Below are 24,969 nucleotides of genomic sequence, written 5' to 3'. Positions count from 1 at the left end.
GAATGTCTGTTATTTAAGTGTGAGACGAAGTCACGTGATTACCGTGGGAAAATGTGCTTCAAAAATACACCAATAGCAGACGAGCAATCCGATCACTCTTATTTGATGGAAAAGTCGACAGGATAAGCAACAGCCCAAGATGGACAGACGGACGACTGGGGGCTAACCTAACCGGGAGTCCCGGCGCCAGCCTGCCAATGAGAGCCAGCCGGCCTCCAGTTGCCATGTCAACCAACGCCAGCCGCCGCTGCTGCTGCTGCTGTTTCCATGGCGACCGTGGCTTTAGATTGTTACTCTAGCGAGCGGTAACCACGGTAACAGTCTACAGCCATGGTCGCTAGGGGCAGGCGTCGTCACGAAGACGCAACGATTAACCTCTGCTGCCCTCTATGAGGCCGCCGGCAGCAACTACAACAGCAGGGAATGGCCAAATCATGTCAAATGCCTTTGTACGTGTCCAATGGTTTAGGTCTATACAAAATTTCAATAAAGCCTTTTTTGGGGGGAAAAAAGATAGTTGAAGTGGCAGACATTGCATTTTTTTCATTCACTCATTTCCCCCCACTCCCGAAGTTATACACAAAAACAATGTATTACTTTTCAGTTGCTATTTTAAGTGACGTCAGGTAATTGTACCAACAACTGCATTATTACGATTCACTTATTGCCTATTTTAACATTTCAACCTTTTTGTATTTTTTTTCATGATTATGGTTGTTAACCTAGAACATGTTAATATTTTTCTTGTTGAAAATAAATCTTGTTGAAAATAAACATTTAAAAAGAGTCTTCTGGAGGTTATGTGTTGATGGAAATAGTCAAATGTGGCAAATACCTGAAAGCGGTGGCAGGCAAAAGGAAAAGACGAAGAAGAAAACAAATGTAACCCTTTGTGCTCTAGTGCACCCCCTACTGTGTGGCTACCGCAAGTACATGTAAATGTCTCATCTGCAGTTTCGGGCGCAAAGCAAAAGTAAACATGTAACAGATAAATATTCAAGACATTAGCCTGACTAGGACAAGCCACAATGCATATGACAAACATTCTGTTTCATTGGAGATTACAGCAATTTAACCACTAGACGGTGCTGTTGCGCTGTACTATTTTAATTTCTGCTTTTGAGGATTGCGCCGAATTTGAAGAAGAAATACGCACATTTAGCCATTTTTATCATGAAATTAAAGGCCACTATTGGTTAAAAAAAAAGAAATTGATGCAAACATTATTTATTTATCACTTCCTCCTCTGTCTGCACAAGCCAGCAAAGACGATAATAATAATAATAATAATAATAATAATAATAATACAAGAAGACCGTGTGGTGTTTGATCACTGTAAAGAGTCCTTTGAATTGACTTGATTTAGTCATGATTAGAACGTGGCAAAATGACGACTGATTACTTTTCAGAAAGTAACGAGAAAGTGACGTACGTCCGGCTGAGGTCACCGAGGTCAGGCTTCAGGTGGAGCATGTTCAGCGTTGAGCTCAAATGGGCGTGGCGTGGCGTAGGCTCCGCCTCCCCGCACAATAAAAGCTCATGTGCTGAAAAAACAGACACCAACAGCACATAAAACTCTTACTGTTCAGGGACGACGAGCAACACGTCACGTACGTCTCACACACGCACGCGTAATTAGACACACACAAACACACGCGATCATAAACAATACACGCAAATCTACTTGAGGGCGTCAAACAAATCGCATATGCGCGCTTGATGTTGTCGCGGCTGCGGATCCGATCGAGCACACCTGCAGCAGGAAAACATTCATTTTTCAGAGTCTGTGCTGATTGGCTGAGAGAAGTCACATGATCTGCCGGTCATTTTGCGTTTGAAACCCAGTGGGAAAATCCACCCAAGTTCCCCGAAAGAAATGTAGTGCCGAGGCGTCATCAGGTCCAAGTTGAGAGCCGTGGCGGGAAAGGCATAAGACGTCCGACAAGTTGCGCGGATTCAAGCGGCACCCTGAATTGTCACCCCAAAAAGAAAAGTGGTCAAACAAAACGGATGGCACACACGCACACATAATCCAGCGAAAAGTCCACTAGCGGCTCCCGCGTACCAAGTCCATCAAGGTTCTTCCGTTTTCTTCTTCTGGAATGAAAAAGAAAAACGTTATTGAAAAAGTTTAGCAGCTCAAAATGCATTTTTTTTGTGCGTCATCGTTGAATGGGCGTGCGCGTGTGGTCTTTTATAACCATGTGGCTTGGCCCCGCCTCCTACTCCATCTCTATGACGACACACGCCTCTCGATGAAAACAACAAACGACATCTGCGGGGTGACAAACCCCGCGCCTTTTGGTCCGGACAGAGGAAAAAGTGAGACGGCCAGAACAGAAAGAAGACGAGGAGGAGAAAAGAAGAAAAAGAAAGAAATTACACAATATCCATAACTTTTAGCTAGTTGCATTACTTCATGTAGAACTTGTATAAATCGTAATATTTGTACTCCTCTGGCAGTTCTACTTGTGGAAGTCGTATTGCTGTAGCTTCTGCAGCACTCAAGTTGAGTTCTGGAGTCGTACGACTTCCACAAATTGACAGCAACAAAAGAAAATACAAGAAGATTCCTGAGTGCAAAGTCACGCAGCAAAAAAGGACTGGCATCGCACCCTGGTCTTCATCATCTTCATCGGCTGCTCGGCGACACCATCTTGGGTGCCCATGAAATGTTGACAGGCAATGCATGGGTGTGTCTAATCCATTTTTGGGGGTGCTGAAGTCTCCCTCAAGTAAATCCAAGCCCTCCTCAAAATTGAAAAGATGTTGAAATGTTATTGAATGGATGTCCTTTTTATTTTTTTTTATCAACAAGTTATACAAGTGTTACCCCCCCCCCCAGCACTTGTTTGAAAAAAAACTGGTTTGATCCAGCCAATCTTAATCTGGACAACATCTGGAATTGCCAGGATGATTCCACCTCAAAGAATTCACTTCAACAACAAGAGACAAAATGTAAATATGGGAAAATCAGTCACGTATTTTACTCAAGTCTAGCGCCCCTCAAAGGTGAAAATCATATTGCAGCTATTGATTCATTTTGAATCGTTCAATAGTTCCCAATTGGCCGATCGCTCGGACGGGCGGGACCAAAGCCAGGCGGGAAAGATGGAGGCAAGTGTGTGTGTGTGTGTGTAAACATCTGGAAATGCTCAAAAGAACACGCGAAGCCGCGCACGAGGACGCACACGTGTCAGCTTCCCAGCATGCATCGTGGCTGAAGTGACTCACTGACCGCACGAACGAAGGAAGACGTCCCCACATGGCAACACAACAACAACAACAGGAAAGTGGCCCACCGCGGCGGCCATGTTGGATCCATTCTTACAAATGTGTGCTTCTTAGTCAGGTTGTGATATTAAATGAAACTTTGAATGCATTTTTACAACACTTGAAATTGGAATAATTATTATTGTTGTTTATATATATTTTTTTTTAAAGTGGTGCTTGGACTTGGAAACTTAAAATGTACGCTTATTGCTGATGTTTAGAATAAAAATGGGTAAAAAAATGTTTAAGAGCCATTTTTATGAACTTGTTTATTTGTTAAACTTCCCACCACTTGGGGGAGCCGCGGTGCCCATTTTCCCACGCTTATCTAATCGATATCTTATCAGTTGTGATTGAATTCCAAAAAGGATGCCGCAGAAGAGAGATTTCAAATCATTTATTGTGCTTGTTGTGCATCCCGTTTGCATCCTCCGTCACTTGGAAGCGCTCCAGAAAGTTCTGGTAGTTTTGTCTGTGAACCGCGGCGGCCGGGACAAAATGTCCGCCAGGATGCGTGAGCACGTGCGAGTCTCGGAAGATGGGCAAAAGATCCCGGCTCATGTCGGCGGGAATCACGCCGTCCTCCAGGCCGATCACGTGCATGGACGCCATCCGGAGCGGCGTCGAGTAGAAGCTGAGGAAGGAGCGCAAAGCGCTACAACGTTTACGCCGCACGTCCCGGGAACTAAAGTTTTTGCGAAACTGACCTGAGGTGCTGTGTGCAGGCGCTGCGGAAGCCGGCCACGAGGATGGCGAAGCGGAAGGCGAAGTCCGGCTCGGCGTTGGACTCCTGCAGCGCGCACAGCATGGCCACCAAAGCGGCGCCTTGGCTGAAGCCCAGGACGCCGTCAAAGGGGCCGTCCCGCCGCACCGCCTCGCGCACCGCCGCCACGCTCTCGTCCAGGCCCCCGCTCTCCTCGCACTGCTGCTGCGCGTTGAAGGTCCGGGCACGAGGGTCCGAGAACCACCAGCCTCGGGCGTCCCGGTCGCCGCCGCCCGCGCGCTCGACGCTCTCTTGGCCTACAACGATAACAACAACCACATTCGTACTGTAAATTTCTGGAAAGTTTCCAGTCAATTTCCAAGTTAGGATGAGGAACTTTGAATTTTTTTTTGCAGGTATATTGAAGCATTAATATTGACATTTTGTTTTGCCATAAGCAGACATACTGGAAGTGCAATAATGATAATAATGCAGTTAAAAAGCAGATTAATAGATTACTATGCAGGAATTTCAATATTGTAGACTACAACATCAATTCTCGGGCTGAACCCATTAATTCATAATAACAGATTAATTGATTATTTAAAAAATCGTTAGTAGCAGCAATAGTGGAATTTTTTTTAGTGTATAGTTTTTTAAAATACTTTATTTAACAATCAAAATCCAATCATGGTTTTATTGATCGCGGTTGGGAAACAGAGCGCCTATATCGCCATCTAGTGGCCACTTAAACTGCGCTACTGTCACGTTTGATCCTTCAAAGTTTACTTCGTGGGGTTAAATGCGTTTTACTGACATATATCAGCATAATTGAAGCAATTCTGGCTGGTCGATACTGAATGACGACAAACTAGAGCGGGCAAAAGACAGCCAGCAGAACTTGTGTTTAGCTTGAGCTCACCTTCTTCCCCTTGGACGAGCAAGTGCGGCGCGTCCACGTACACGAAGTGGACTTTGTTCTTTAGGAGCTTCCTCAGGGCTCCGGTCTTCTCCCGGAATGAAGCGCCATTCTGCCGGTAACCGTGCACGCACAACACCCGCACAGGTGCCATGGACGGACGCAGGAGGCCAACGGGGCTAACTGGCTAGCTGTTAGCTTCTCCTTCTTCTTCGTTTGCGGCAGCCGAGCATGTCAAGTGCGTTGCTGCCCTCCACTGGTCAAGTGATGAATACAGATAGCTAGCTGGCTGCTATGCCAGTAGCAGTAAATTTGTTTTTTGCTTTGAGACAAATAACAATTTAAAAGTTGTTTTAATTGTTTTTATTTAAATAAATGTTCTGATGTTGCTAGGGATTATTTTTTTTAAATCACAGATGTCGCTATCTGAATCATTGGGATGCAAGTCCGTAATCCTAATATTTTCAGAGGTTGAAGTGGGCTCGAGTAGAGATGATGTGCACATGAATTTTGGCAATAATTGATCCCAGTATTCAGACATTCACCGATGTTAAGTTTGGGCTCTATAGTAGGGAATCTCCTTTTTGTCACATTGTGGTTTTCCCTCGGAGGGGCATTATGACTGCCAAACCATAATCATCTCATATTACATATTAAGTCCACAACAAATGAATGAATAACTCGTTTGGAAAATAGAATTCAACAATTGTTCAAGTTATTATAATAAGGTAACAATAAAATGACTGCAATACCTCACCTTATTATTCATTACATATGACAATTTGAAATGTTGGTACAGATTTTAGCATGCATCATGAAAGTTTAGATGCTTATTTGCTTTTGCGGGCCAGATCGTGCACAGGAATGAAACCTAATGTACTGCCTTAAACACTTGTGGGACGCGAACTCTCATTATTTCATATATTTATTTATTAATTTTCAAGTTGAATGCGGTCAAACGTTCCAACGTTCGTGCTGCAGGTCTCTATGCGACCGCACGAGGGCGCCGGTCGCTTCCCTCAGCTGAGGACTGGGGTTGTTTCCCCCCACCCCCCGTTTTTTCTCCCCATTCTGTCTGTTACGTTAAAGTTGCTGGCGGTACCGAACCCGTCCAACATGTTCTGGAAGCGTGTTGGGAGCGCGTAAGGCCGGATCGCGCAAGCGACCGTGCCCGGGGGACGGCACCCCTGGCGTCTTGGCGACACCAACTCAGCGCCCCTCTCCGAAAGTGAGCAAAGTGTGTACGGACCGCAGGACAAAGTTGGACCCGTCATGCTGACTTTTGGACCTCATGTCCCAGCGCAACTTTTGCTCGTCTGTTTTTGCCGGATTTGACACACTTTTAATATTCGCCAACGTCGGTCGTCGTGGATTTTGACACTCGGAACAGCCGTCGGATCGGAACCGGAGACAGGTCGTCGACGTTTGTTTTGTTTGTTCGTTGGGGGCGGGGGCGATGCGAGGGCCGCGTCGCCGTTCGGACCGGCGCTCATCCGGCGGCTGCAAGTGAGCCAGCAGCGAACGAGGCCTGCTGGTCAGGCTTCTAGCGGGCTCGAGTCGAGCCCTTGTCCGCCAGGGAGGCTTCGCGGATCGGCCGTGAGCTCCGCCCCTCGTCGGGCCCGAGCCTGGCGCAATGGAACGAATGGAAGTGGACCAGTGCGCAGGCGCAGCTGCCGGGGCTTTACGCAGGTCCATCAGCGCCCCCATGATTACGAGTGTCAGGTTAGTGGTATCAACCCTGTGCTGCACACATTATGAAAAATAGGAACAATTATGAAAACCTCGAATTTTTTCTTCTTAGGACATGAAAAAAAGCAACCCCCCAGTAAGTTAAGGACGTCTTCTCATGTGGTCTTTATACATCCAAACATTCAACGTTAACCAGTACAAACTGAAGGAATTGACTATTTGGTTATAACATTAGCGTTCAACTTAAGCTTCCAATGTTAACTCTCGGTCTCGTGTTAAAGTCAACGAAGACCATTGTTAGCGTTAACGCCAACATTAGCTTCCAATGTTGCCTCTAGCGTTAAAGTTAGCAAAGACCAACATTGGTTTCCATTGTTACGGCTAGCGTTTAGTGCTAAGACCAATGTTAGCTTCTGACGTTAGCATTTCACTTTAGCTTATGATGTTACCTCTTGAGTTAAAGCTGACGAAGACCATCCCAGCATTGACGTTAACGCTAACATTAGCTTCCAACGTTATCTCTCGCTATGCTACTATGGAGGCGCAACGTTAGCTTGTGATGTCTTCTAATTGGTGGGATTGCTGCGCCTCCAATTGTCTGCAGTTTGTCAAGTGTCGTTTCTTGTTGTGTTTTCTCGATCAGCGAGCGGATGGCGGGATGCAGTTCAGTCTTCTCGCTGCGACAAAGACGAGTATCCGTCAACTGCAGCTGTCCGTCACAGGTCCGTCTCGTGTGGACGCGCGTGTTCGCGCCACACAAAAATTGGACATTTTCTCACTTTTCTTCTTCTTCTTCTTCTCATCGTTAAAAGTGCTTCCTAGCTGATGTGCACTCTTGATTTAGTCGTTATAGATAGCACCCCCCCCCCCCCCCCTCCCCGCTAAAATGGGATTTTTGGTTTGAAAAAACATTCGACTTGATTTTGCGTCCCTGCAGTCAACATGATGTGCATGCGTATGTGCAGGAGGATAACATGGAGGCGTCGCTCCAGGGGAACACGCCGCACAGACTCAGGTGGCGAGGCGCCTCACTGGCTCCCCCCACTTTCCGGCCACTCGCACTCACACTTCCTGTTTCCTTTCCAGCGTTTCCTGTCAGCTTCCGGCTCCGCTCGGCAGTCCGTGGCAACAACGCCCGCCGGCCGAGGTGCTTCTTCACGCGCGCCTTTTGCCTTCGCGCTTGTGCTCGTGTTCACCGACGTCACGTTTGTATTTTGGTGTCGTCTTCAGTGCTTTGGCTGTCGGGAAAGCGGCGCGACGCCAAACTCCTCGCCGAGTCCCACCAGGAGGTTGGAGTCCAACCTCTCACTCACTCACTGACGTCCTTCATTTTCGCAAGCATCCTTTTATTCCCCTTGAGTGTTGTAACTGACCTTTCTTTGTTGCCGATGCAGAGCCGTGGGCGGAGCCAACATCAGATGGCCGGTTTTAACGCCGCTCAAGCGAAAAGGTTTCTATCTTTTCAATAAAGCCCAATTTTTCTTTTTTTTTATAGACAGGACTACCTTGATGTACGAGCGCCCCAAGTTGTCGCTTAGTTATTTGGTTTTCTTTGGGTTACAAGCTACAATTTGAGTTACGAGCAAGCTAGGCAGTAGGCCACGCCCCTTACAGGCTGACACCCAAAACGCCAGGTGTCGTTGTGACTTTCAGCAACAACTTTATTGACAACCAATTGATTATAAAATAAGTTGCCAACTTTTTTGATAGTCGCAAATTGTACACATTTTTGCAATTTCAGCCTCCGTAAATCTTCGATTTCTGTCATCCTCCGTTAGACAGATTATCTTTTGTGTTTTCCCCCCAAAATATGACAGTTGTAAGCATGTTTACTTTGGAAAACAATGATTAACTTTTTTTGTCAATTTTCTAACGGATGTTACGGATCCAAATTTTCTGCACTGTTAAATTGAAATAATGTTTTTGAATAAAGTGATGGGAATTGAAAAATATTTGTTTCAATCCGAATCCTCAAATAGTTGTCATTTTTATAATATATTGTTATTTTCTATTATGAAAAACAAACCAAAAAGCCCCAAAATGTTTCTTTTTCTTCTGATGGCCTTTCAATGGGCAAAATGTTTTTGATGTAGGAGCGAATGGAAAACTCGTAAGTCAAGGTACGACTGCATCGATGTCAATGTGACTTGATCGATCCTCTTTTGATGTCGTCTCCCAGGAGGGGCGGAGTCCGATGGTCCCCCCAAGAAGCTTTTTGTGACCGGTGTGTTAGACCCCTCCCACCACAGTCGATATGCGCTCAGGTGATGACCAATCACAACGCTCCTCAGTCTGTGTTCTTTATCTCCAGTGCTGCACGCAACAATGCAAGCTAATGGTGTCGCTAATGTTAGATGCTAACGTTGGCTTCTGTTAGCTTTAATGCTAGAAGTAGCATTGGAAGCTGACCTCGGCGCAAAAACACCTGAAATTAACTTCGGTCTTCATTAGCGCTAACGCTAGAGGTAACATTGGAAGCTAACATTGAATGCTAGTGTTGCAACCTCCATTTTGGCACAATTTGTTAGCATTAACGTCGCGGACTTTGGATCGACAAAATGATTTGGTTGAACAGTTTTGACGAGGTGCGACTGAAAGTTTTACTCCTTGCTTCCCTTTGCCAAAGCGCCTCGGCTGCAGACTCCACCCCCGGCAGTGGAGGAGGTCCTCCGTTGTCTCCGCCCACTTTCACACCATTCACCGCCCACCCGCCACATTAACCACACCCCCTCAAGTCTCACCTCTGGCTTGTGCTGCTGGCGTCCCGCAATGATGTCACATGTGGGGCCGGACCAGAAAAGTGGGTGGGCGGAGCCAACCTGTAAGTGCCTTAGGACTCAGCCGCCATCTTGAGTGGGATTGAAAATTCTGTTGGAAACTTTTTTGAAAGTTGGAAACTTCATTCCTATGAAAGATTTCTCGTTTGGAATTTTCCAAAACTCACCACGGAAATTTACATTTGATCAACGTCAACGGATGTTGCGAACTTCAGTGGACACTTCCCATCTCTGTATCACCACCAGCACTTTGCTTCTTTTTTGTTTTTTTTCTTCTTCCAGTGTTCAGCAACGAGTACAGCAGATAATTGCATTTGCAGCCAGAATCGTTAACTTTAAAATACAAGCATGAAATTTGGTACATATATTCTTCAACGTCTTCAAAAAGCGGGTCATGCTAAATTCCAAGATGGCGGCCCAAAAATGTGGGGTTTTCCCTTAACAAGAACTACTATTGATTTTAAGCCCCATAAATGTATTAAAGTTGAGTATAAAGTTGGATACTGCGGCGATGTCGGTATTGCATCCATCACAACTCCATCTTCAGTGAGGTTATGACATAAAATTCTAAAATCAAGATGGCTACCATCGGACCCGGTTTCAGTGGTCGGAAGTCGAGATCTGCAAAGTTCTCAAAAGTCTTTTGGATGATAGGCCGAAGTTGACCCACGAGAACGTCTGCCTCGGATTTCCTTTGTGAAGTGGGTGGGGCCTAAACGCGAAGGATGGAGGTCAGCTGACACCAGCAAGACCACATACTTGCACCCTTGCTCAATGCAGCTGCGGAGAACTGGATCTCATTCTGAAAGAACTCCTGCACATACAAACATATGCTTGCTTCCAAATGATCCAACTTTATATTCAACTTGGAATTTTGCGTTATTTTTGAAAAAAAAAGTGTTGTTTGAAGAGTATATGAGCCAAATCGGAAGCTGATATCGCAATGAATGTGATTCGTACGTGATCTGCTGCACGAAACGAGGCGTGAACTTTTTCATGGGGAGAATTTGTTTCAACAATTAAACAAAACCTTGTGTACACCAAAATGTTCCCACCAAAAAGTCAGAATTGTTATGACAAATTGTTATTGTTTGAGAGAAAAAAATAAGTTAATGAGAGAATAATGTTATATATTTTCTTTCACATAAGTTATTTACATGAACAAAGACGTACAGTATTTTGTTGGGATTAAAATAAGCCATTTAATGATAAAAGTTTTTTTTTTTTTTATCTCGTTAGCCAAAATTTTACAACGGAACACACACATTTTTAAACGTATGACTTTATTCTTGTTATCGTGTTTTTTGTTTTATCCCAGAAAAGAAAAATGCATTCTCCAAAGGCAAACATTTTTTTCTTGTCATAATTTTGCTTCAGTTATGTCAGATTTAGGTTACGAATGATGCAACATCATCATAGAAGAAGTTTAGAATTGGCCCAAAACGGAAGTAGGGAGGGGGGGGGGGTCATAGGCGGCGTGTGTGTGCGTGTGGTCCTCATGATGACGCGGAGCAAGACCTCATCAATGTGTTTTCACGGCCGTTTGCAGTTTAACGTTGGGGCGATTTTTTTTTTTTTTTTTTTTGCCCTTGAGCGCGTTCAAGCCAAAGACGACGAAGAGCGAATTCCCGCATTTCCCTCGTCGGCCTCCGGGTGACATTTTCAAGCAATGTTTGACGTTGTGGGCGACAAGTTTGTATAAATAAAAAGTGACTGGATGATGCGGACGCACAAGAAGGAGCAAAAAAGAAGAAAATTGTCAATGTGAGAACTGAAATCTTTTTTTATGTAAGCTTACGAAAATAAAAGAAGGTCTGGATGATTCCATTTGTGCACTTTTATCGGATCGCGATACCCGTCATTGCAGAAATGATTTTTGTGCTAAGCTCGATTTTTGAAAACGGGAAGTGACTACAAACAATTCCTCAAGCGAACATTTGAAGCGCGCGATCTTCTTGTGCCTCCGCACGCAACCTTCACCTGCTGGCGCTCGTCTTTGTGAATTTGTCATTACGATTTCCGGCGTTTCCCTTCCAAGTCCGGGTCTGCAAAAAAAAAGCTGCAGGGGGCGCCGGTCAGCGGGAGAGCAGCGGGAGGTCGCCGGGGTTGATGATGAGACTGGAGTCCAGGTTGAGATTTTCTGTGGACGGGCACAAATAACGTTGACCCGTTGGGATGAAGGAAGTCAAGTCCGTTTTGGTTTCAAGAAAAAAAAAACAGCAAAAGTTCAGCTTCCATTTGTGAAAACACCTTTTTGCTCTAAATTTGGCGTTTCCAGGATCACTTCACAGTTCAGAAATGCAACAGTAGGATTCTCATTATTATTATTATACTCAAGTCATAAAAAAAAAAAAAATCATATTGAAGCGCAATGTTAAGGTTTTAATTGCATTCATATTATATCCCAAAATATACTTAATGTTTACTTTAGAGGAATGAAACCTTTTTGATGAAGACGGCGCAAAGGCCGAAGCTGACCTTGGTCGAAGTTGAGCTTCTTGCCGAGTCCGTCCATGTCCACCAGGTCGCTGTTGACGTCCGAGTCGTTGAGCGCGCTCAGCGTCACGTCTGCCGGCAAGCAAGCCAGATCTCAGTCAGGGACTTTTTCGACCTCCGCCGACCGCCAAAAGATGCAAAAGCCTCATCCAACTTAAAACATTCTGTTTTCTCGTGAATGAATTTTTTGTTGTTGACATTTCCACAAATGGCAAATTTGTTGATGTGATTTCAATATTTTGTGAACAATCCTGATGTGAACGTAGCATTTTGTTTGAAAAAAAAAAAAAAAAAGACAAGCATTTTTGTGGGCGTACCTGCCGTCTTCTGCTTCTTGATGGGAGGGGCCAGGGAGGCGGCACTCTGCATTCCCGTCGCCACGACGACCTTCGGGGCGGAGGCGGGCGCGGCGGCGGCGGGCAGAGCAGGGGGGGCGGCAGAGACGGGGGTCTTCTTGGCGGCCTTCTTGGGCGAGTCGACGGTGAGGGGCACCCGGCTGTCCTCGTACAACTTCCTCTTGACCGTGCTCTTGATCTGAGCGCTGCCACGGGACAAAAAAAAACGCACAATCCGTCTGCGGCATTTTGCTCAAAACAGAACCACAAATCAATGTATGATACGATTGGCAGCCGTGAGAAAAAAGGGGATTGACCAGAAGCGCACACATTTTTTTGTACATACACGGTGCGATCTTTAATCACGCTGCTGATGTTGTTGAGGTCATCGCCGAATCGCCGCACGGCCAAGCGCAGCATCTCAATCTCCGTCTCGGTCCATTTGGCCCTGAACACAGCCGGCGGTTAGCCACCCGAGCTTAGCCGTTAGCGACGCTGGCGGCTGGGCTCACCCTGCGGGGCTGCTGTCGGATACCGGGTGCAGCTGCATGGTCAGCTCGCCCAGTTTGCTGAAGGCGGCACCCGCCGCCGAGAAGATCTCGCCCACCTGCGCGTGACGCACAAAAACCACATGTGAACAATAATCACACAAATGCAACGTTTGGAAAATACTGTGCGGTGAAAAGCAACATTTTGTTGACAAATATGCAATGTATGTATGGCTACGAGATCTGCAGACTTCAGAGTTCAAAGTAAACATGGTGAAGGTGCATTTAGTTGTAATGCGGCAAACACATGAAATACCCTATTAAAATACAAACGCTTTTAAATCTAGGTTTAAATTTTGTTTTTTCCCCACATACATTTGATTAAGGTTTTCTAAATTGTTTTATATTATTTGCCCATTTTAATTAATTTAAGAAACTACTCTTACTTGTTTACTCTTAAAAGTTTTCTGTTCATGTGTTTCAGCGTTGTCAATGTATGTTGTTTTAATAGTATTCTTTGATAAGCGGTTCAGATAATGGTTGGATGTAAATTGCGGCAAGTTAGCCCGCTGACGATCCCTGTTGCCGAATTGCTCATTTACCTTAGCAGAAGCTGACGTCATATCGACTAAAGTCAGCAGCTTCTTCGTTTTGCAGCCTTTTCTTCGTCGATGCAAACAAAAACACGAGCTAACGCAGCTCGTCGCTAGCTAGCTGACGTTAGCCGGGGTGGCGTTGGCTGGCTGGCTGCCGCTTATTAGCGGGTTTCATGCCAGAAACAACAACGACACGCCGACCGAAGGTTCAATTCAATTTAGTGGTGTCAAAAGCGCCGAAGTCTTCAAGAACCAAGTTTGCAGAAACGATACGAACACAAAGCGAGGCGGCAATCGGGGCAAATGTGTAAGCAGTGAACGCCATTGGTTGGTTTTCGCCGGAAAAGGTGGGCCGTCCTGAGCCGACGTTTCTCATTGGTCGTTTTGTTGCCAATGCCCGTCCGTGACTGTCGAGTTTTGCCGAGTTTTGCCGAGCGAGTAAGGAAAGCGATTTTCAACACCGTGGAGTTGTCAATCACATGGACATGTCATGTCAGGCTTCGTAAAACCAAATTAAATTGTTTAGGGACTGACATTTTGTTATGAACATTTAATATGTATGTAGCTATTGTGTAGTTGTGTGTTGTGTATGCAATGCGGCGAAGTCATGTACGCCTTTATTTATAAAATGTACAAAGTTTGCAGAATTTGATTCCAAAAGATTTGTAAATTTTATTTCCACACAAGACTTTTATTCTGACATCCATACTTTGTGTCTACTTGCGGAAAAGAACATTGACGAGGTCACAATAGGGGAATGACATGAACACAAAACGTTTCAACGTGAAATAAATTACGGGGCTTCCTTCCTCCGACCGATGGGCCGCTGCAGGGGCCGCCATCTTAGGTCACCATGTACTCCTGCCGCTTGTTGAGTCGAACCTGGCACAGCGACACGGCGCCCACCGCCACGTAGATGGCGGCCGCGATGAAGCAGTTGATACCCACTTGGCTGTACAGACTGTAGATATTCTGAGGAGGGTGTTGACTGCGGGAAGACAGATGCAATGAGGTCACTTCCTGTTTGAAGGGGAAACGGCCTTCCTACACATTGCCCCTTTCTAAATTCCACACTAGTCATATTTCTTTCTAAAATGCAAATAAATGTGTATCACATAATAACGAGAGCGGCAAGCTGAAAGAAGGAGAATGACAGCACTGACTCATTGCGGATATCTTCCTCGGTAAACGGGACGTCCTCGATGAGCACGGCCGACTTGGTGCTGAAGAAGATTCCCAGCATCGCCTGCCACAACAAACGGCCATAAATAAACACATTGCAATTTCAAAAATATATCCATTCTAGTTCTTTCATATTTAGCCATGTAAACAATTTTAATACATATTGCTTTGTAATTATTAAGATGCTCAATTTACATTAAAAAATATCTGCAAAATGTTCCAGTCATGTCATAATTGCATTTGCTTTATAATTGTTGAGAAATGCTCAACTTAAATCAAATTTAAGAAAATGCCCCCATTTAGGCCTACGTCCAACCCAATTGTTAACGAAAAGTGTCATCTACGACAAAGTTTTGATCTACCTATGTCATAATAGTAAAACAAAAAGCTCAACGCACGACTTACCGATAAGATTTAATTTAACGCGTTTCTCAATGTTTGCGTTTATTTTGGCACTTCCTGTTTTGAAAAGTCACGTGAAGGTGGATCACATGATCACGGAAAAGAATATTCCGGCCCTCAGTATATTCATTTTCATTATTTTTATGTCACCTTCACGAAGAACACAACAAACATTGTAATTACTTCTTCTGATTTGTTGCGTTTATTGTCCGTCTGCACTTTGGTGTCAAACGTCGGTACAGAGTTTGTGTCGCCACTGTGCGCTCGCAAAACGCCTGCGACCATCGCTTATCGCCACAAATTAAAAGGCGAAAAATCGCAAGAGGAGTTTTCTTACCAACATGACGACGCCCCAGATGCTGATAACGATGCCGCACGCGGCCATCTTGGGACCGCAGAAGAGCAACGACGGCATCCTCCCCGCTCAACAGTCACAAACTACAACGACGACAAGTGTTGCTTTTTTTTTTTGTAGCCCCTTGACAAAAACAAAAGTCGCCAAGAACGGAAGGACGACAACTGGGTCGATGCTTCGTGTCAGCTGATCTCCGCGAGCAAGAGCTTAATGGCTTCTTCTGTTGGTGGCGCATTACCGCCACCTACTGGTAGGAGGTGTCGATCATTCAAGGGATTATCCTCATCACCTTGCAAAAAATTAATAACCGATAAATCGTTTATTGAGACTAACTTGAAATTGTCCAAATCCTCGGAAATTTGGCCACTCTAAAGTAATATATCCATTTCTTGTAAGTGACAGATTAATTGTACTTCCATTATTTGCTATGGGATATATTGTTTTGGTTGTCGTGCCATTTGGTTTTTGTCACGTTGGAAAGGATTTTGCTGAAAAGCCGACGCTCCAAAGGAGGATGAATAACTCGAAAGTCCCACAAATGTTTTGTATCAGGCCACGCCACTTCTTTGATCTGAGACTTTATTAAAAATGTTTACACACAAATGATGCCATGTCACAGGATAACAAAAATAACACCTCAGTAGCTCATTTTTGTACAAAAGAGATTTTCAGCACACAAAATAAGACATTTGAATTTGGGAGAAGCTGCTTTCAAAACACTCGGTGAGGACAGTTTCAAAACGTTTTTTTGTTTTATATGTGCTCTTACACTCCAAAGATACAACAACAAGAAATCTACAAAAATAGACCATGGGACATTTGTCCACATGGACTTTTTGTTCCATAAAACATGGTAAAGATAGCTGGATAGATATATGGCCTTTGCCTGTATATGAACACGCGCCTCTTTGTCTGCGGTCCTGCTCAGCTAACGGCAGCGCAACACACGGCCACGCCCCCAAAAGTGTCCCCCGATGTTGAGCCGTATTTGGATTTGGATTTGTGCGCGGCGTTCACTGGCCGACGACGAGCTGGCGCAGGTACAAGGTGGTGAGACCCCGCAGCTCCTCCAGGGCGTAGTCCTCGGGCATGGGGAGTCGGGAGATGTGCGGCGCCAGCTGCTGCGGCGCCGGCGCCGGCATGCCCGGCCCGCGTTGCAGACTCAGCACCACGCGCAGGATGTTGGCCACGCACTTGGCCATTTCTGAGGACGAGCGCATCCTCGTCAGGCTTTTTCTCTCGCCAACATTATTGGAAATTCAGACTACTTGTCATGTGAAATGATGTCTTTGTTAAGGTGGACTTTTAGAAAAATGACACGACTGTAAAAAGCGCATTTTCCCTCAGTAGTCCCCCAATTGGCTGGTATCCTTTCTTATGAAAGTGAGTAACGGGAATGAATAAAAGCGCACCGATAATGTGTTAATGCTTTTAAATTCAGGTTCAAACCTATGCTTAACTCATTGACTGAAGCAACCCCCTTCGCTCCCAGCTGTTTACGGAATTTTTTAATGATTTTGCAAGGCCCACAGAAAATTGTCCTCTATTGCTATCAAAACATGGAATCTACCAAAATAAAGATTTGAGTCTATTCTTTCATCAGGAAAAAAGTAATTGTGTGAAAAAGTAGATGCAACTTTGCCAAAAACAGTCGTAAATGCTGAGAAAAGCTGTCGTTTTCAGAGCAAAAGTTGACATGACAGAATTTTAATAGAGAAATTAAAAATTTCAAGGGGGGGGGGGGGGGGTAGCTAAGATAAAAAAAAAATTCTTCCTGAGAATTAAAAGAGAAATTTTACTAGGACAAATCGATGTAATTTTTCAAAGGATAAAGACACAATTATATATATATATATATATATATATAAATAAACTTTTTTCAGGTCAGTGTGACATCCCACTTGAAAAGTAGTCTGACTTTCCAACTATAGAGTCATTCTTAGAAATATCAACAACTTAAAAATTTTAGACAAACAAAAAATAAAGGGGGAAAAAAGTTGACATAAATCAAGAATAAATTTGAAATACTGAGGAAAAAAAAGCTGATTTTCCCCGCCAAAAGAAATTCCACTAAGAAAGGAGATGAAGACAATTTACGGCATGCTTTTGCTTTTCAATGTTATTCTCCAAGCGTCACGTACCTGACTGTGCTAAGCGGTCTCTGGCGCCCCCGCAGGGCAGGAGATGAATCCTGCCGCACAAAGACGTCACTTGAGAGTGAAGACGCTCCAGCTCGTAGCCGTCACCGCTCTCCATCTGCAACCAAACAAACGTGAGCTGGCGCGGCGCGGCGCGGCGTCGCGTCACGTGTCGTGTCGTGTGGCCACCGACCCGCTGGACATCCCGTAAGGTGTTGGTGACCTGGATGTAGTCCAGGTAAACCTTGCCGGCGGTATCCCAATCCTGGATGGTGGCGCTGTGCTCGGGCACCGCCAGCCCCTCCAAAAATTCCAGCAGGTAGTCGTGGTTGTCGTTGATGATGCAATCTAGGAAATAGCAAATGGCGAAAAAGGGGACATTTTACACGGAAAAATACCTTCTTTTTTTTTTCTTGAGGATCGAGTCTGAGTATTTTTTTTTTGTTAGCGGGAGCCTACCCGGGGCCAGGTGCGTGACGAGCAGCCGGTGACACCGATTCCAGTGGCCGGCGCGAAAGAGGTGCAGCGCCTCCTGGTGCTTGTCGCCATGGTGGCGGGCGCGAACGCTCTTGGCCTCGTGGATCCAGCGCTCGGGGACGAGCAGACGCTCGGTCAGGAAGTGCTCCCTGCTTGCGGACTCCTCCGTCTCCTGCAGGGGGCAGTGCAGGTTGAGCACGGCCCGGACCGCGCGCTCGCGCTGGCTAAAACAAAAACAAGCACGTGAACAGGGGTGTGTATACTTTTGTTTATCCACCAAAGCTACGTGTGTGTGCGCATACGCGTGGTCGGGGATGTGCAGCAGGATGAAGACGGCCAGGTGCCACAGGCCGGCGCTCTCCAACTGCGCGGCGTAGCTGGCGTGCAGCAGGCCCTGGCTGGCGGCGCTCAGGTGGCTGTAGTGCAGCGCCTGCAGGACGCCCCAAAGGTGCCAGCTCAGCCGGAAGTCCAGACGCTCCTGCGTCGCGCTCAGAGGCTCCAACAGCTGCTGCAGGCCGTAGTGTCTAGTGGCGGGGAGGAGCCAAACAAACGCAGTGTCAAAAACGCTCAGTATTATTATTATTATTATTTTTAAAGGATCCCCTCATCATCACTTACGTCCATTAGATAAAGCTAATTACTGTGTGTACTCTGGGAAAGTTGTCAATTGTCAGGGGGAGGATCGCAATGTTACGATAAATTTATTTTTATTTTTAGAAAACAAGAAGCCGTAAAAAGTCCTGAGAATGAAACTTTAAAAATAAAAATAAAAATAAAAATAAAAATAAAAATAAAAATAAAAATAAAAATAAAAATAAAAATAAAAATAAAAATAAAAATAAAAATAAAAATAAAAATAAAAATAAAAATAAAAATAAAAACAAAAAACGCCTAAGAAAAATATTTTTAACTTTTGGTTTCTTGTAGACGTGAAATGTTTTGATCTACGCGAGTGTTGTACAAGTTCCACTTTTGGTACAATAAAGCATCACTCAATTATACGTCCAAAGTGTATTTAACTTTTTATTTTTTCCATTTCCAGTACGACACATTTGTGCATTTCAGGTGTTTTTCACTTAAAGTACAATACATTAGAATTTATTTACAAAAGTTTGTTTCTAAATTTTTATTTCACTTTTCTGTGCAAAAAAAAAAGAAAAAAAAAAGAGGCTTTTCAGTATCAAGCACCTGCAGATTGGAATTCTTTACAAACGACAATTCAACTTCCAGATCTCATAACTTTGTCTCAATTTTAAAGGACCTGGGAATGCAGTCGCGAACCAATTGCCGTTTTTAACGTACTCTTAACTGTATGTTATGTTGAAGTGCACCTCTTGGCCAGGACTCCCTTGAAGAAGAGATCTGCGGATCTTAATGGGATTTTCCTTGTAAAATGACGGTTTTAACCCCCCCTCCCCCCTTCCAACATTTTAATTGAATTGTTACTGAAGTGGCATTTTTATTTATCTCATTTGCTCCCAAAACGTATAAATACATCCTATTGTAAATATTACCAGTGTCCCAAAGACATACAAGTTGTTTTTTTTTCATGCTAGAGCATAAAGATGGCCTTTGATGCAGCCTCGAGAATGCTTGAAGCAATGGTAGTTATTACAAAAAACAGACAGCAGGAGGCAGCAGAGCATAAGAGATCAACCAGGTTGCAACAAGCTCTTTTTGCCCAGGTTTGTGAACAATAATAAAACTTTAGTTTTATGCTACTGCTAATTGCTGCAAAACGGAAACCGATGCAAATCTACTTTTTCTCCTGATGAAAGAAGAGACCCTCATCTTTCTTTTGGTAGGTTCCATGTTTTTACAGCAATAAAACACAATATTCTGTGGGCCTTGCAAAATCAGTCAATAACCAGTAAAACCGCCGGGAGCGAAGGGGGTTGCTTCAGTCGAAATGGCTGCCAGTCAATGAGTTAAGTGCAGTATTAAATTTGGAACTGGGTTCCAAAAATAGGTCATCTGCCTCATTTCAACCCCTTTTTTTTCTCTTCTTCTTGACGTGGGCTGACTACGCTAATTTATATTAAATCGTAATAATTTTTTTTTGAGAAGTCAGAAATATGAATAAAAGCAATTCTCAACGTTTTGGGGAGGGGCCTGAATGAATTTTGGCAACGCACGTGCGGCTTTTGATTGCAAAGAGTTTGACTTGACGGTACCTGTCACTGTAAAGTTTGAGCAGGTGGAAGCAGACATCATACAGAGGCTCCTCCTCCTCCTCCTCGTCTTTGTCCATATCCGACTGCTCCTCCTCCAGGTACGGCGGCAGGGGTGCGCAGGCATATTTGCCCCCCTCACACGATCCCTAAAGGACACACTTTGTTACGGGGGTGGTCGGGGATGTGAACCGGCAGCCGCTCGAGCAATCCGCTTCATCCTTGATAACGACACCGCGTTTGCGGTTCCATAAAAAACAGCACACACGAGAGCTGCTTCCGAAAAGTACACAAGCCTTCAGATTTTTTGTTACGATCAGTTCCCTACATGTGCGCGTGTTTGTGATAGTCCGGTTCCCCTCGAGTCGGACGGCAGCGCTCACCTGGAAGGCGTCCTGGTACTTGGCAAGGGCGTCGGCCACCGAGGCGGTGGGCGGGAGCATGAACCACAGGTGAACGGCCACGCAGCGCTTCCAATCCAGCTGCGAGCACACGTTCACCACCGACTCAGACGTCTGCCACACCTGCATTGGAGATGCACACAAAAAATAAAAATCATCTATTTTGTTTTCATTTTTCACCGCACACATGCGATTCGACGGTGACCAATAGAGGGCGACGTACGAGCTTTCCGGCGAGCAGCGTGAAGATCTGCAGGTGTTCCTTCGTCAGGTAGGCGTCGGTCCGCATGCGGTTCCAGTCGGCGAGCTGCAGGGCCAGCAGCTCGCGGCCGCATTGCGAGCCGGCGGCCTGCGACAGCAGCAGCGCCAGGCGGTGGTCTCCTGGCGCAGGAACGGGCTTGTTAGCTTAGCACTTGTGAAAACGCCAGCACTCGGACAGCGGCACATTTGTGCCACGTCTTTCACAGAGTTAAAAGGGTCTGTAAAATTTGTTTATTTGAATAATACTAGTGGGCTGAAACCAACCTCTTATAAAGTTAAATGAAAATTTTAATAAATAGCTTCCTGTGATTGAAATGGTTTTAGATTTAACCTCATAATCGGCCATCGGATTTGATAAAAGGCCGATACCGATACCGGCGCTGATTATCTGCCTCTCTCTAAATAATACAGTTTGCTTTTGAAACGATTCTGTTGAACCACAAATCAAAAGCAACGCCTGACTTGTTATGCACGTTTTTTGCGTCACGGTCGTTTAATTTGCACTCTCACCCTCCTTCTGCGCCAGACGACACGCCTCACTGACGCGGTTTCCCGTCAGGTAACTGAAGACGGCCTCTGCGCGGCACACTTTCCCCGCCAGCGCCACTTCCTCCTCCACCCGGTGGGCGGTGCGGCGAGACAGCCAGGCGGAGAAGGCGCGCCTCCTCTCCAGCTGCCGCTCGTAGTCGCCCAGGGCCTCGGCGTGCGGCTGCAGGCCCCACAGGGCCTCGCACAGGGTCCAGACTTCGCACCAGTAGTCCAGCACAGCTGAAAACATCATATCAAATTTTGACATCAGTTTCAGCCCGACGCCGGTGATGCGCGTCCTTGGCAGGCATCGCATGTCCTAAACTGATATCAAGATACCAATATCGGTCAAATGTCGGCCCGGCTGATGACAAAAGTCAAACACGATGTCATGCCCGACTTTCATTCTTTTGTTTTCTCATCTATCTTTGCGCGTGGCTGCGTGCACGTTTGTGCCGATTCAGATCACGTGACGGCGGGGAGCACGCGCGCGGGCCGACTTACGGTCGTCGCGCTCCCGCTTGTCGCTCAGCTCAGAGATCCAATCGGCGTAGTCGCGCAGCGCCGCCACGCCGGACAGCGGGCGGACGAGGGGGCAAGCGGCGGCGTCCGCGCTGACGGTGCTGTGCTTCAGACAAATCTCCAGGGGGCGCTGCAGCACCTCTTGACTCTGCTCGTCACTCATCTCCTCCTCCCCCGGGGACCCCGGACCCACCAGATGTTCCAAAACCACATTGTAGGGGCTCGCCGTCAGCCTGCCGCATGTCAGAATTCATTTTTATTCTACTAAGCAACATTTTCGTCCAATTTTAGTTTGGTTCATTTCTGTGGTTTTTGACGATGATCTTACGGCGTGATCCTGGCAGGTTTTGGCAGGAAACTAAAGTCCGCGTTGGTTGCTTGTTTGTGGCCAAGTTGCTTGCCTGATGGAGCGCTAAGCGGACTGCCACAGTGCGCCAGCATCCAGCCAGGACCCCAGCCCACCCGGAACGAGCGGCCCACGTACAGACCGGCGTCCATCAGCAAGTTGCCCTGCAAGCCAGCAAAAATAATGTATTTACATCAAGGAGGTAAGAGAAAATAACAAACAATTCAAGAGACACGTCCGCGTTGCTGCTGCGCGTCGACCACTTGCCTTTCCTTGTGTGATGGATTCTTGCAGGGGTACGGGGCCGCCCAAGCGCTGGACCCCAATGGTCCTCACAGGAGGCTCCACCGGCTTGGAGGGCAGCAAGAAGGAGGGCGGGGTGGGCGTCGCCCAGTGGGACGAGTGGGGTCCTTCGGGCCGGGACTTGGGAGACGAATCGGGGAGCTGAGAGAGCAGGCCGGAAGAAAAGCGGGCCTGGAAGAGCGCCCCCGCTGGCCACGGAGGAAAAACACATTTCAAATATTTGGAAGGCTGCGAGAACAAATCTTCGGGTCGCTGTGCGGGAATGCTTTTACATTCAAGTTCAAAGTTTATACCCGAGGGTCGTCCCAGCAGGTTGAGGCGTGGCGAGTCCGTGGACATCTTCACGTGGTCCTGGAAGAAGTCGCTCTCGTCTTCATCTTCAGCAAATAGAGACGCCTTCATGATCTTAAGAGCAAACAAACGGCAAGTGAGAAAAAACAGCTTGAAGCGCGTCGGCTGTTTTACCACTTTTTAAATTTTGGACGCATTATCCTGTCAGTACCAGCGTCGACGTACTTTATGCTTCATTTATAGTACCAAAGTCAAAATTGTGGGATTGTGACAACACAAACATCTTCTACTATTATTTAAACTTTTTTTTTTTATTAGCTTGGTTTTAGTGAGAAGGAGCAAAACAAGAATGTGAATGTTGAAGGCGTGGCCAAAGCATACCTGCAGGGTGTGGGGGTTGATGCCCAGCGACGACGCCATGTGGCCAGATGGGGAGACGCCATTTTGCTCGGCACCCGCGCCGTCCGCCGGGCTGTCCCCTGGCTCACTGTCATCCTCTTCTCCTGGCGCGCTGCTCTCCGCCGGTAAGCTCTGCGTGACGTCGGCCATGTCGCTGTCTAACTCGGCCACGCCGCTCGCCAGGTCAACAACGGCCGTGGTCTGACGAGACCAGAGGAACGCGGTGAGCGGAACCATTTGGTAGCACTGCGGCAATGCAGACTGATCGCGGCCCACGTTGGCTACCTGAGTCTGCGGCGCCATTGGTTGCTGAGAGGGAGGAGGAGCCTGCGGGAGTTTGGAGGGAGGAAGTGACATCATCTTCAGCTTCTTCGGGTCGGTCATGAGCGGAACGTCGTCGTCTTCGTCCGAATCCTGCAGGCCATACTTGGAGAAATGAGCGACCTGGGAGAGAGGAAGAAAAAAAAATGGATCACTTGGACCAATGAGTCAATCGGGAAAAAATTCTTGACAATATGTTCTATTTAGCCCCACTCGTCTAAATATAGTATTCTGGTTAATATCGTGTCCAAATAACATGACAGTTGCCAAGGTAACAAGCAATCACAGCTCAGCTTCAGAAAACAGGTGAGCTGTGATTGGTCGTTGCCTGAGCAACATTGATGTCATATTCAGTCCACAGCAAGTGGCAAAATGGCCGCCCTTTGAGATGGATTTTGCTTCATAACTCATATTCCACAAATGTAACATCGATCAGAATGTCCCGTTTAAGACTCGTGAGGTCAAATATCTTATTGTATAGAAATGTTGACTCGACGCAAGCAATCACCCGCACCTCAAAGACCCAGGAGCCGGTCTCGGGTCTGTACTCGAGGAAGCGCGCTCCCTGTTTGCGTGCCGCCTTCTCCAGCCGACCTTCGTAGTTCATGTCGGCGAGGCGCTCGGGGCTTCGGATCTGCGTGCAGCTCGTCTTGTCGTTGGGCCAAACGCCGTCCAGCGTCACCTCAGCCCGCCTGCGCGCATTCCCACACGCATCACACGCATGACGCCAGTGCTAAAAGCCAGCGCCGTCCGCGCGCACACGGAACTCACCTGTTGAGCCCTTCGCCTTCTGCCGGCTTGTTCTTGTCGTCCGGGTACACGATGACTTCTTTGCGTCGGAAGTGAACGATCTGGTCGAGGTCCAGTCCCGTCACGTTCACCGTGCCGGGAAAGAAGATGGAGCCGTAACCTGCCGGGGGCCAATCGCATCACAGCTTTGAGCGTATCGTCCAATCAAGAGCTTGAGCACACACACTTCTCACGCGGGATCACCTTTCCTGCCGATGGTGAAGTTTTCCACCACGCACTCGCCGCCGTCGTCGTCGAACATATCGGCCAGCTCGTCCATTGAGGGGATGGTGTAATAACCGACGCGCTTCAGCACGATGCCTGAAAACAGCACAGCACGCCGTCAGACGAGAAGCCAAGGGTCGGCGGGGGGGGGCGCCAACGCACCTGCGGGGTGAGGAGGCTGGTTGGAGTCGTGCAGGACGTCGTCTCGCTCATCCTGCAGAGACGCGTCCCCCGGGGACGCCAAGGCGTCCTCGCTGCTCAACTGGCGGTTGAGGAGGAAAATTGAAGCAAATGTCAAAACAACAACAAAAAAAAATAAATACACACGCACGCCAACAACTGAACTGCTCACACAAACATCCAATATTAAACACCAACACAATCACTCTTACAAACACACACACGGTTGTAAAAGTTTGGGCATTTTAATTATTATATTATTCCCCCCCCCCAAAGTTTTATATTTTAAATGTAGCATTAGTTTTAAGATTGAGTTTGTTTTTATTAGTTTTAGTTTGTTTTTTTAATGATTAAAAATATACATTTTAATTTATTGTGTGCCACAAAAAAAAAAAAAAAAAA

General features: G+C 46.4%; 5 protein-coding genes across 11 annotated transcripts in view; 1 reads left to right on the top strand and 4 right to left on the bottom strand.

The window, feature by feature from the left end:
* Nucleotides 1-3,655: 3,655 nt before the first annotated feature.
* On the bottom strand, nt 3,656-7,426 carry ovca2 (OVCA2 serine hydrolase domain containing). Of its 2 annotated transcripts, XM_086098618.1 has the most exons (4): nt 7,034-7,426; nt 4,899-6,638; nt 3,981-4,293; nt 3,656-3,907 (listed from the first exon to the last, which is right to left on the bottom strand). In XM_086098618.1, the coding sequence occupies exons 2-4, from the start codon at nt 5,047-5,049 to the stop codon at nt 3,667-3,669; spliced, it is 705 nt and encodes a 234-aa protein (XP_085954744.1). In that variant the 5' UTR covers nt 5,050-6,638; nt 7,034-7,426; the 3' UTR covers nt 3,656-3,666. The 2 variants fall into 2 exon arrangements, with proteins under 2 accessions (XP_085954744.1, XP_085954743.1); XM_086098617.1 differs by having other exon boundaries at nt 4,899-7,426.
* LOC147161220 (uncharacterized) lies at nt 5,933-11,183 on the top strand. Of its 5 annotated transcripts, XM_086098625.1 has the most exons (9): nt 5,934-6,617; nt 6,697-6,720; nt 7,228-7,306; nt 7,550-7,599; nt 7,671-7,731; nt 7,815-7,873; nt 7,979-8,034; nt 8,764-8,848; nt 9,211-11,183. In XM_086098625.1, exons 3-9 carry the CDS (start codon nt 7,235-7,237, stop codon nt 9,302-9,304), a joined length of 477 nt encoding a protein of 158 aa, XP_085954751.1. In that variant the 5' UTR covers nt 5,934-6,617; nt 6,697-6,720; nt 7,228-7,234; the 3' UTR covers nt 9,305-11,183. The 5 variants fall into 5 exon arrangements, with proteins under 5 accessions (XP_085954747.1, XP_085954749.1, XP_085954751.1 ...); XM_086098622.1 differs by lacking the exon at nt 6,697-6,720; XM_086098624.1 differs by lacking the exon at nt 7,550-7,599.
* bacc1 (BPTF associated chromatin complex component 1) lies at nt 11,127-13,630 on the bottom strand. The gene is made up of 6 exons (XM_086098619.1): nt 13,283-13,630; nt 12,705-12,799; nt 12,539-12,640; nt 12,175-12,398; nt 11,840-11,929; nt 11,127-11,501 (listed from the first exon to the last, which is right to left on the bottom strand). The coding sequence occupies exons 1-6, from the start codon at nt 13,301-13,303 to the stop codon at nt 11,437-11,439; spliced, it is 597 nt and encodes a 198-aa protein (XP_085954745.1). The 5' UTR covers nt 13,304-13,630; the 3' UTR covers nt 11,127-11,436.
* A 293-nt stretch (nt 13,631-13,923) lies between these two features.
* rnasekb (ribonuclease, RNase K b) lies at nt 13,924-15,438 on the bottom strand. The gene is made up of 3 exons (XM_086098892.1): nt 15,198-15,438; nt 14,440-14,522; nt 13,924-14,264 (listed from the first exon to the last, which is right to left on the bottom strand). Exons 1-3 carry the CDS (start codon nt 15,273-15,275, stop codon nt 14,120-14,122), a joined length of 306 nt encoding a protein of 101 aa, XP_085955018.1. The 5' UTR covers nt 15,276-15,438; the 3' UTR covers nt 13,924-14,119.
* Nucleotides 15,439-15,777: 339 nt separating this feature from the next.
* The window catches only part of nup98 (nucleoporin 98 and 96 precursor), a 17,600-nt gene continuing 8,408 nt past the window's right edge, over nt 15,778-24,969 (bottom strand). For both annotated transcript variants that reach the window (XM_086098889.1, XM_086098891.1), the window contains 19 exons: nt 24,550-24,649; nt 24,367-24,483; nt 24,145-24,283; nt 23,888-24,065; nt 23,338-23,496; nt 23,035-23,253; nt 22,656-22,767; nt 22,327-22,550; nt 22,042-22,223; nt 21,696-21,946; nt 21,174-21,431; nt 20,626-20,783; nt 20,385-20,525; nt 20,005-20,150; nt 18,133-18,354; nt 17,813-18,054; nt 17,547-17,701; nt 17,357-17,471; nt 15,778-16,419 (listed from right to left, as the gene is read on the bottom strand). In XM_086098889.1, the coding sequence (XP_085955015.1) occupies nt 16,229-16,419; nt 17,357-17,471; nt 17,547-17,701; nt 17,813-18,054; nt 18,133-18,354; nt 20,005-20,150; nt 20,385-20,525; nt 20,626-20,783; nt 21,174-21,431; nt 21,696-21,946; nt 22,042-22,223; nt 22,327-22,550; nt 22,656-22,767; nt 23,035-23,253; nt 23,338-23,496; nt 23,888-24,065; nt 24,145-24,283; nt 24,367-24,483; nt 24,550-24,649 (3,309 nt within the window). In that variant the 3' untranslated portion in view covers nt 15,778-16,228. The remainder of the gene's footprint in view (nt 16,420-17,356; nt 17,472-17,546; nt 17,702-17,812; nt 18,055-18,132; nt 18,355-20,004; nt 20,151-20,384; nt 20,526-20,625; nt 20,784-21,173; nt 21,432-21,695; nt 21,947-22,041; nt 22,224-22,326; nt 22,551-22,655; nt 22,768-23,034; nt 23,254-23,337; nt 23,497-23,887; nt 24,066-24,144; nt 24,284-24,366; nt 24,484-24,549; nt 24,650-24,969) is intronic.

This window comes from Leptonotus elevatus, chromosome 16 (genome assembly GCF_054856555.1).
Source record: "Leptonotus elevatus isolate MCC_2025b chromosome 16, RoL_Lele_1.0, whole genome shotgun sequence".
NCBI lineage: Eukaryota > Metazoa > Chordata > Actinopteri > Syngnathiformes > Syngnathidae > Leptonotus > Leptonotus elevatus.
The sequence above is the reverse complement of the archived record's forward strand: the minus strand, read 5'-3'. Positions and strand labels throughout refer to the sequence as shown.

Excerpts from the sequence above, each read along its gene's own strand:
- ovca2 (XM_086098617.1), bottom strand. The coding sequence starts at position 5,049 with ATGGCACCTGTGCGGGTGTTGTGCGTGCACGGTTACCGGCAGAATGGC. Across the intron at positions 4,294-4,898 it reads GCTCGTCCAAGGGGAAGAAG|GCCAAGAGAGCGTCGAGCGC; the intron begins GTGAGCTCAAGC and ends TTATCGTTGTAG. Across the intron at positions 3,908-3,980 it reads GCCTGCACACAGCACCTCAG|CTTCTACTCGACGCCGCTCC; the intron begins GTCAGTTTCGCA and ends CTCCTTCCTCAG.
- rnasekb (XM_086098892.1), bottom strand. The coding sequence starts at position 15,275 with ATGCCGTCGTTGCTCTTCTGCGGTCCCAAGATGGCCGCGTGCGGCATC. Across the intron at positions 14,523-15,197 it reads TCTGGGGCGTCGTCATGTTG|GCGATGCTGGGAATCTTCTT; the intron begins GTAAGAAAACTC and ends TTGTTGTGGCAG. Across the intron at positions 14,265-14,439 it reads GAGGAAGATATCCGCAATGA|TCAACACCCTCCTCAGAATA; the intron begins GTCAGTGCTGTC and ends GTCTTCCCGCAG.
- LOC147161220 (XM_086098621.1), top strand. The coding sequence starts at position 6,529 with ATGGAACGAATGGAAGTGGACCAGTGCGCAGGCGCAGCTGCCGGGGCT. Across the intron at positions 7,732-7,814 it reads AACAACGCCCGCCGGCCGAG|TGCTTTGGCTGTCGGGAAAG; the intron begins GTGCTTCTTCAC and ends TGTCGTCTTCAG. Across the intron at positions 7,874-7,978 it reads TCGCCGAGTCCCACCAGGAG|AGCCGTGGGCGGAGCCAACA; the intron begins GTTGGAGTCCAA and ends TTGCCGATGCAG.
- bacc1 (XM_086098619.1), bottom strand. The coding sequence starts at position 13,303 with ATGACGTCAGCTTCTGCTAAG. Across the intron at positions 12,800-13,282 it reads TGACGTCAGCTTCTGCTAAG|GTGGGCGAGATCTTCTCGGC; the intron begins GTAAATGAGCAA and ends CGTCACGCGCAG. Across the intron at positions 11,502-11,839 it reads GAAGCTCAACTTCGACCAAG|AAAATCTCAACCTGGACTCC; the intron begins GTCAGCTTCGGC and ends GCCCGTCCACAG.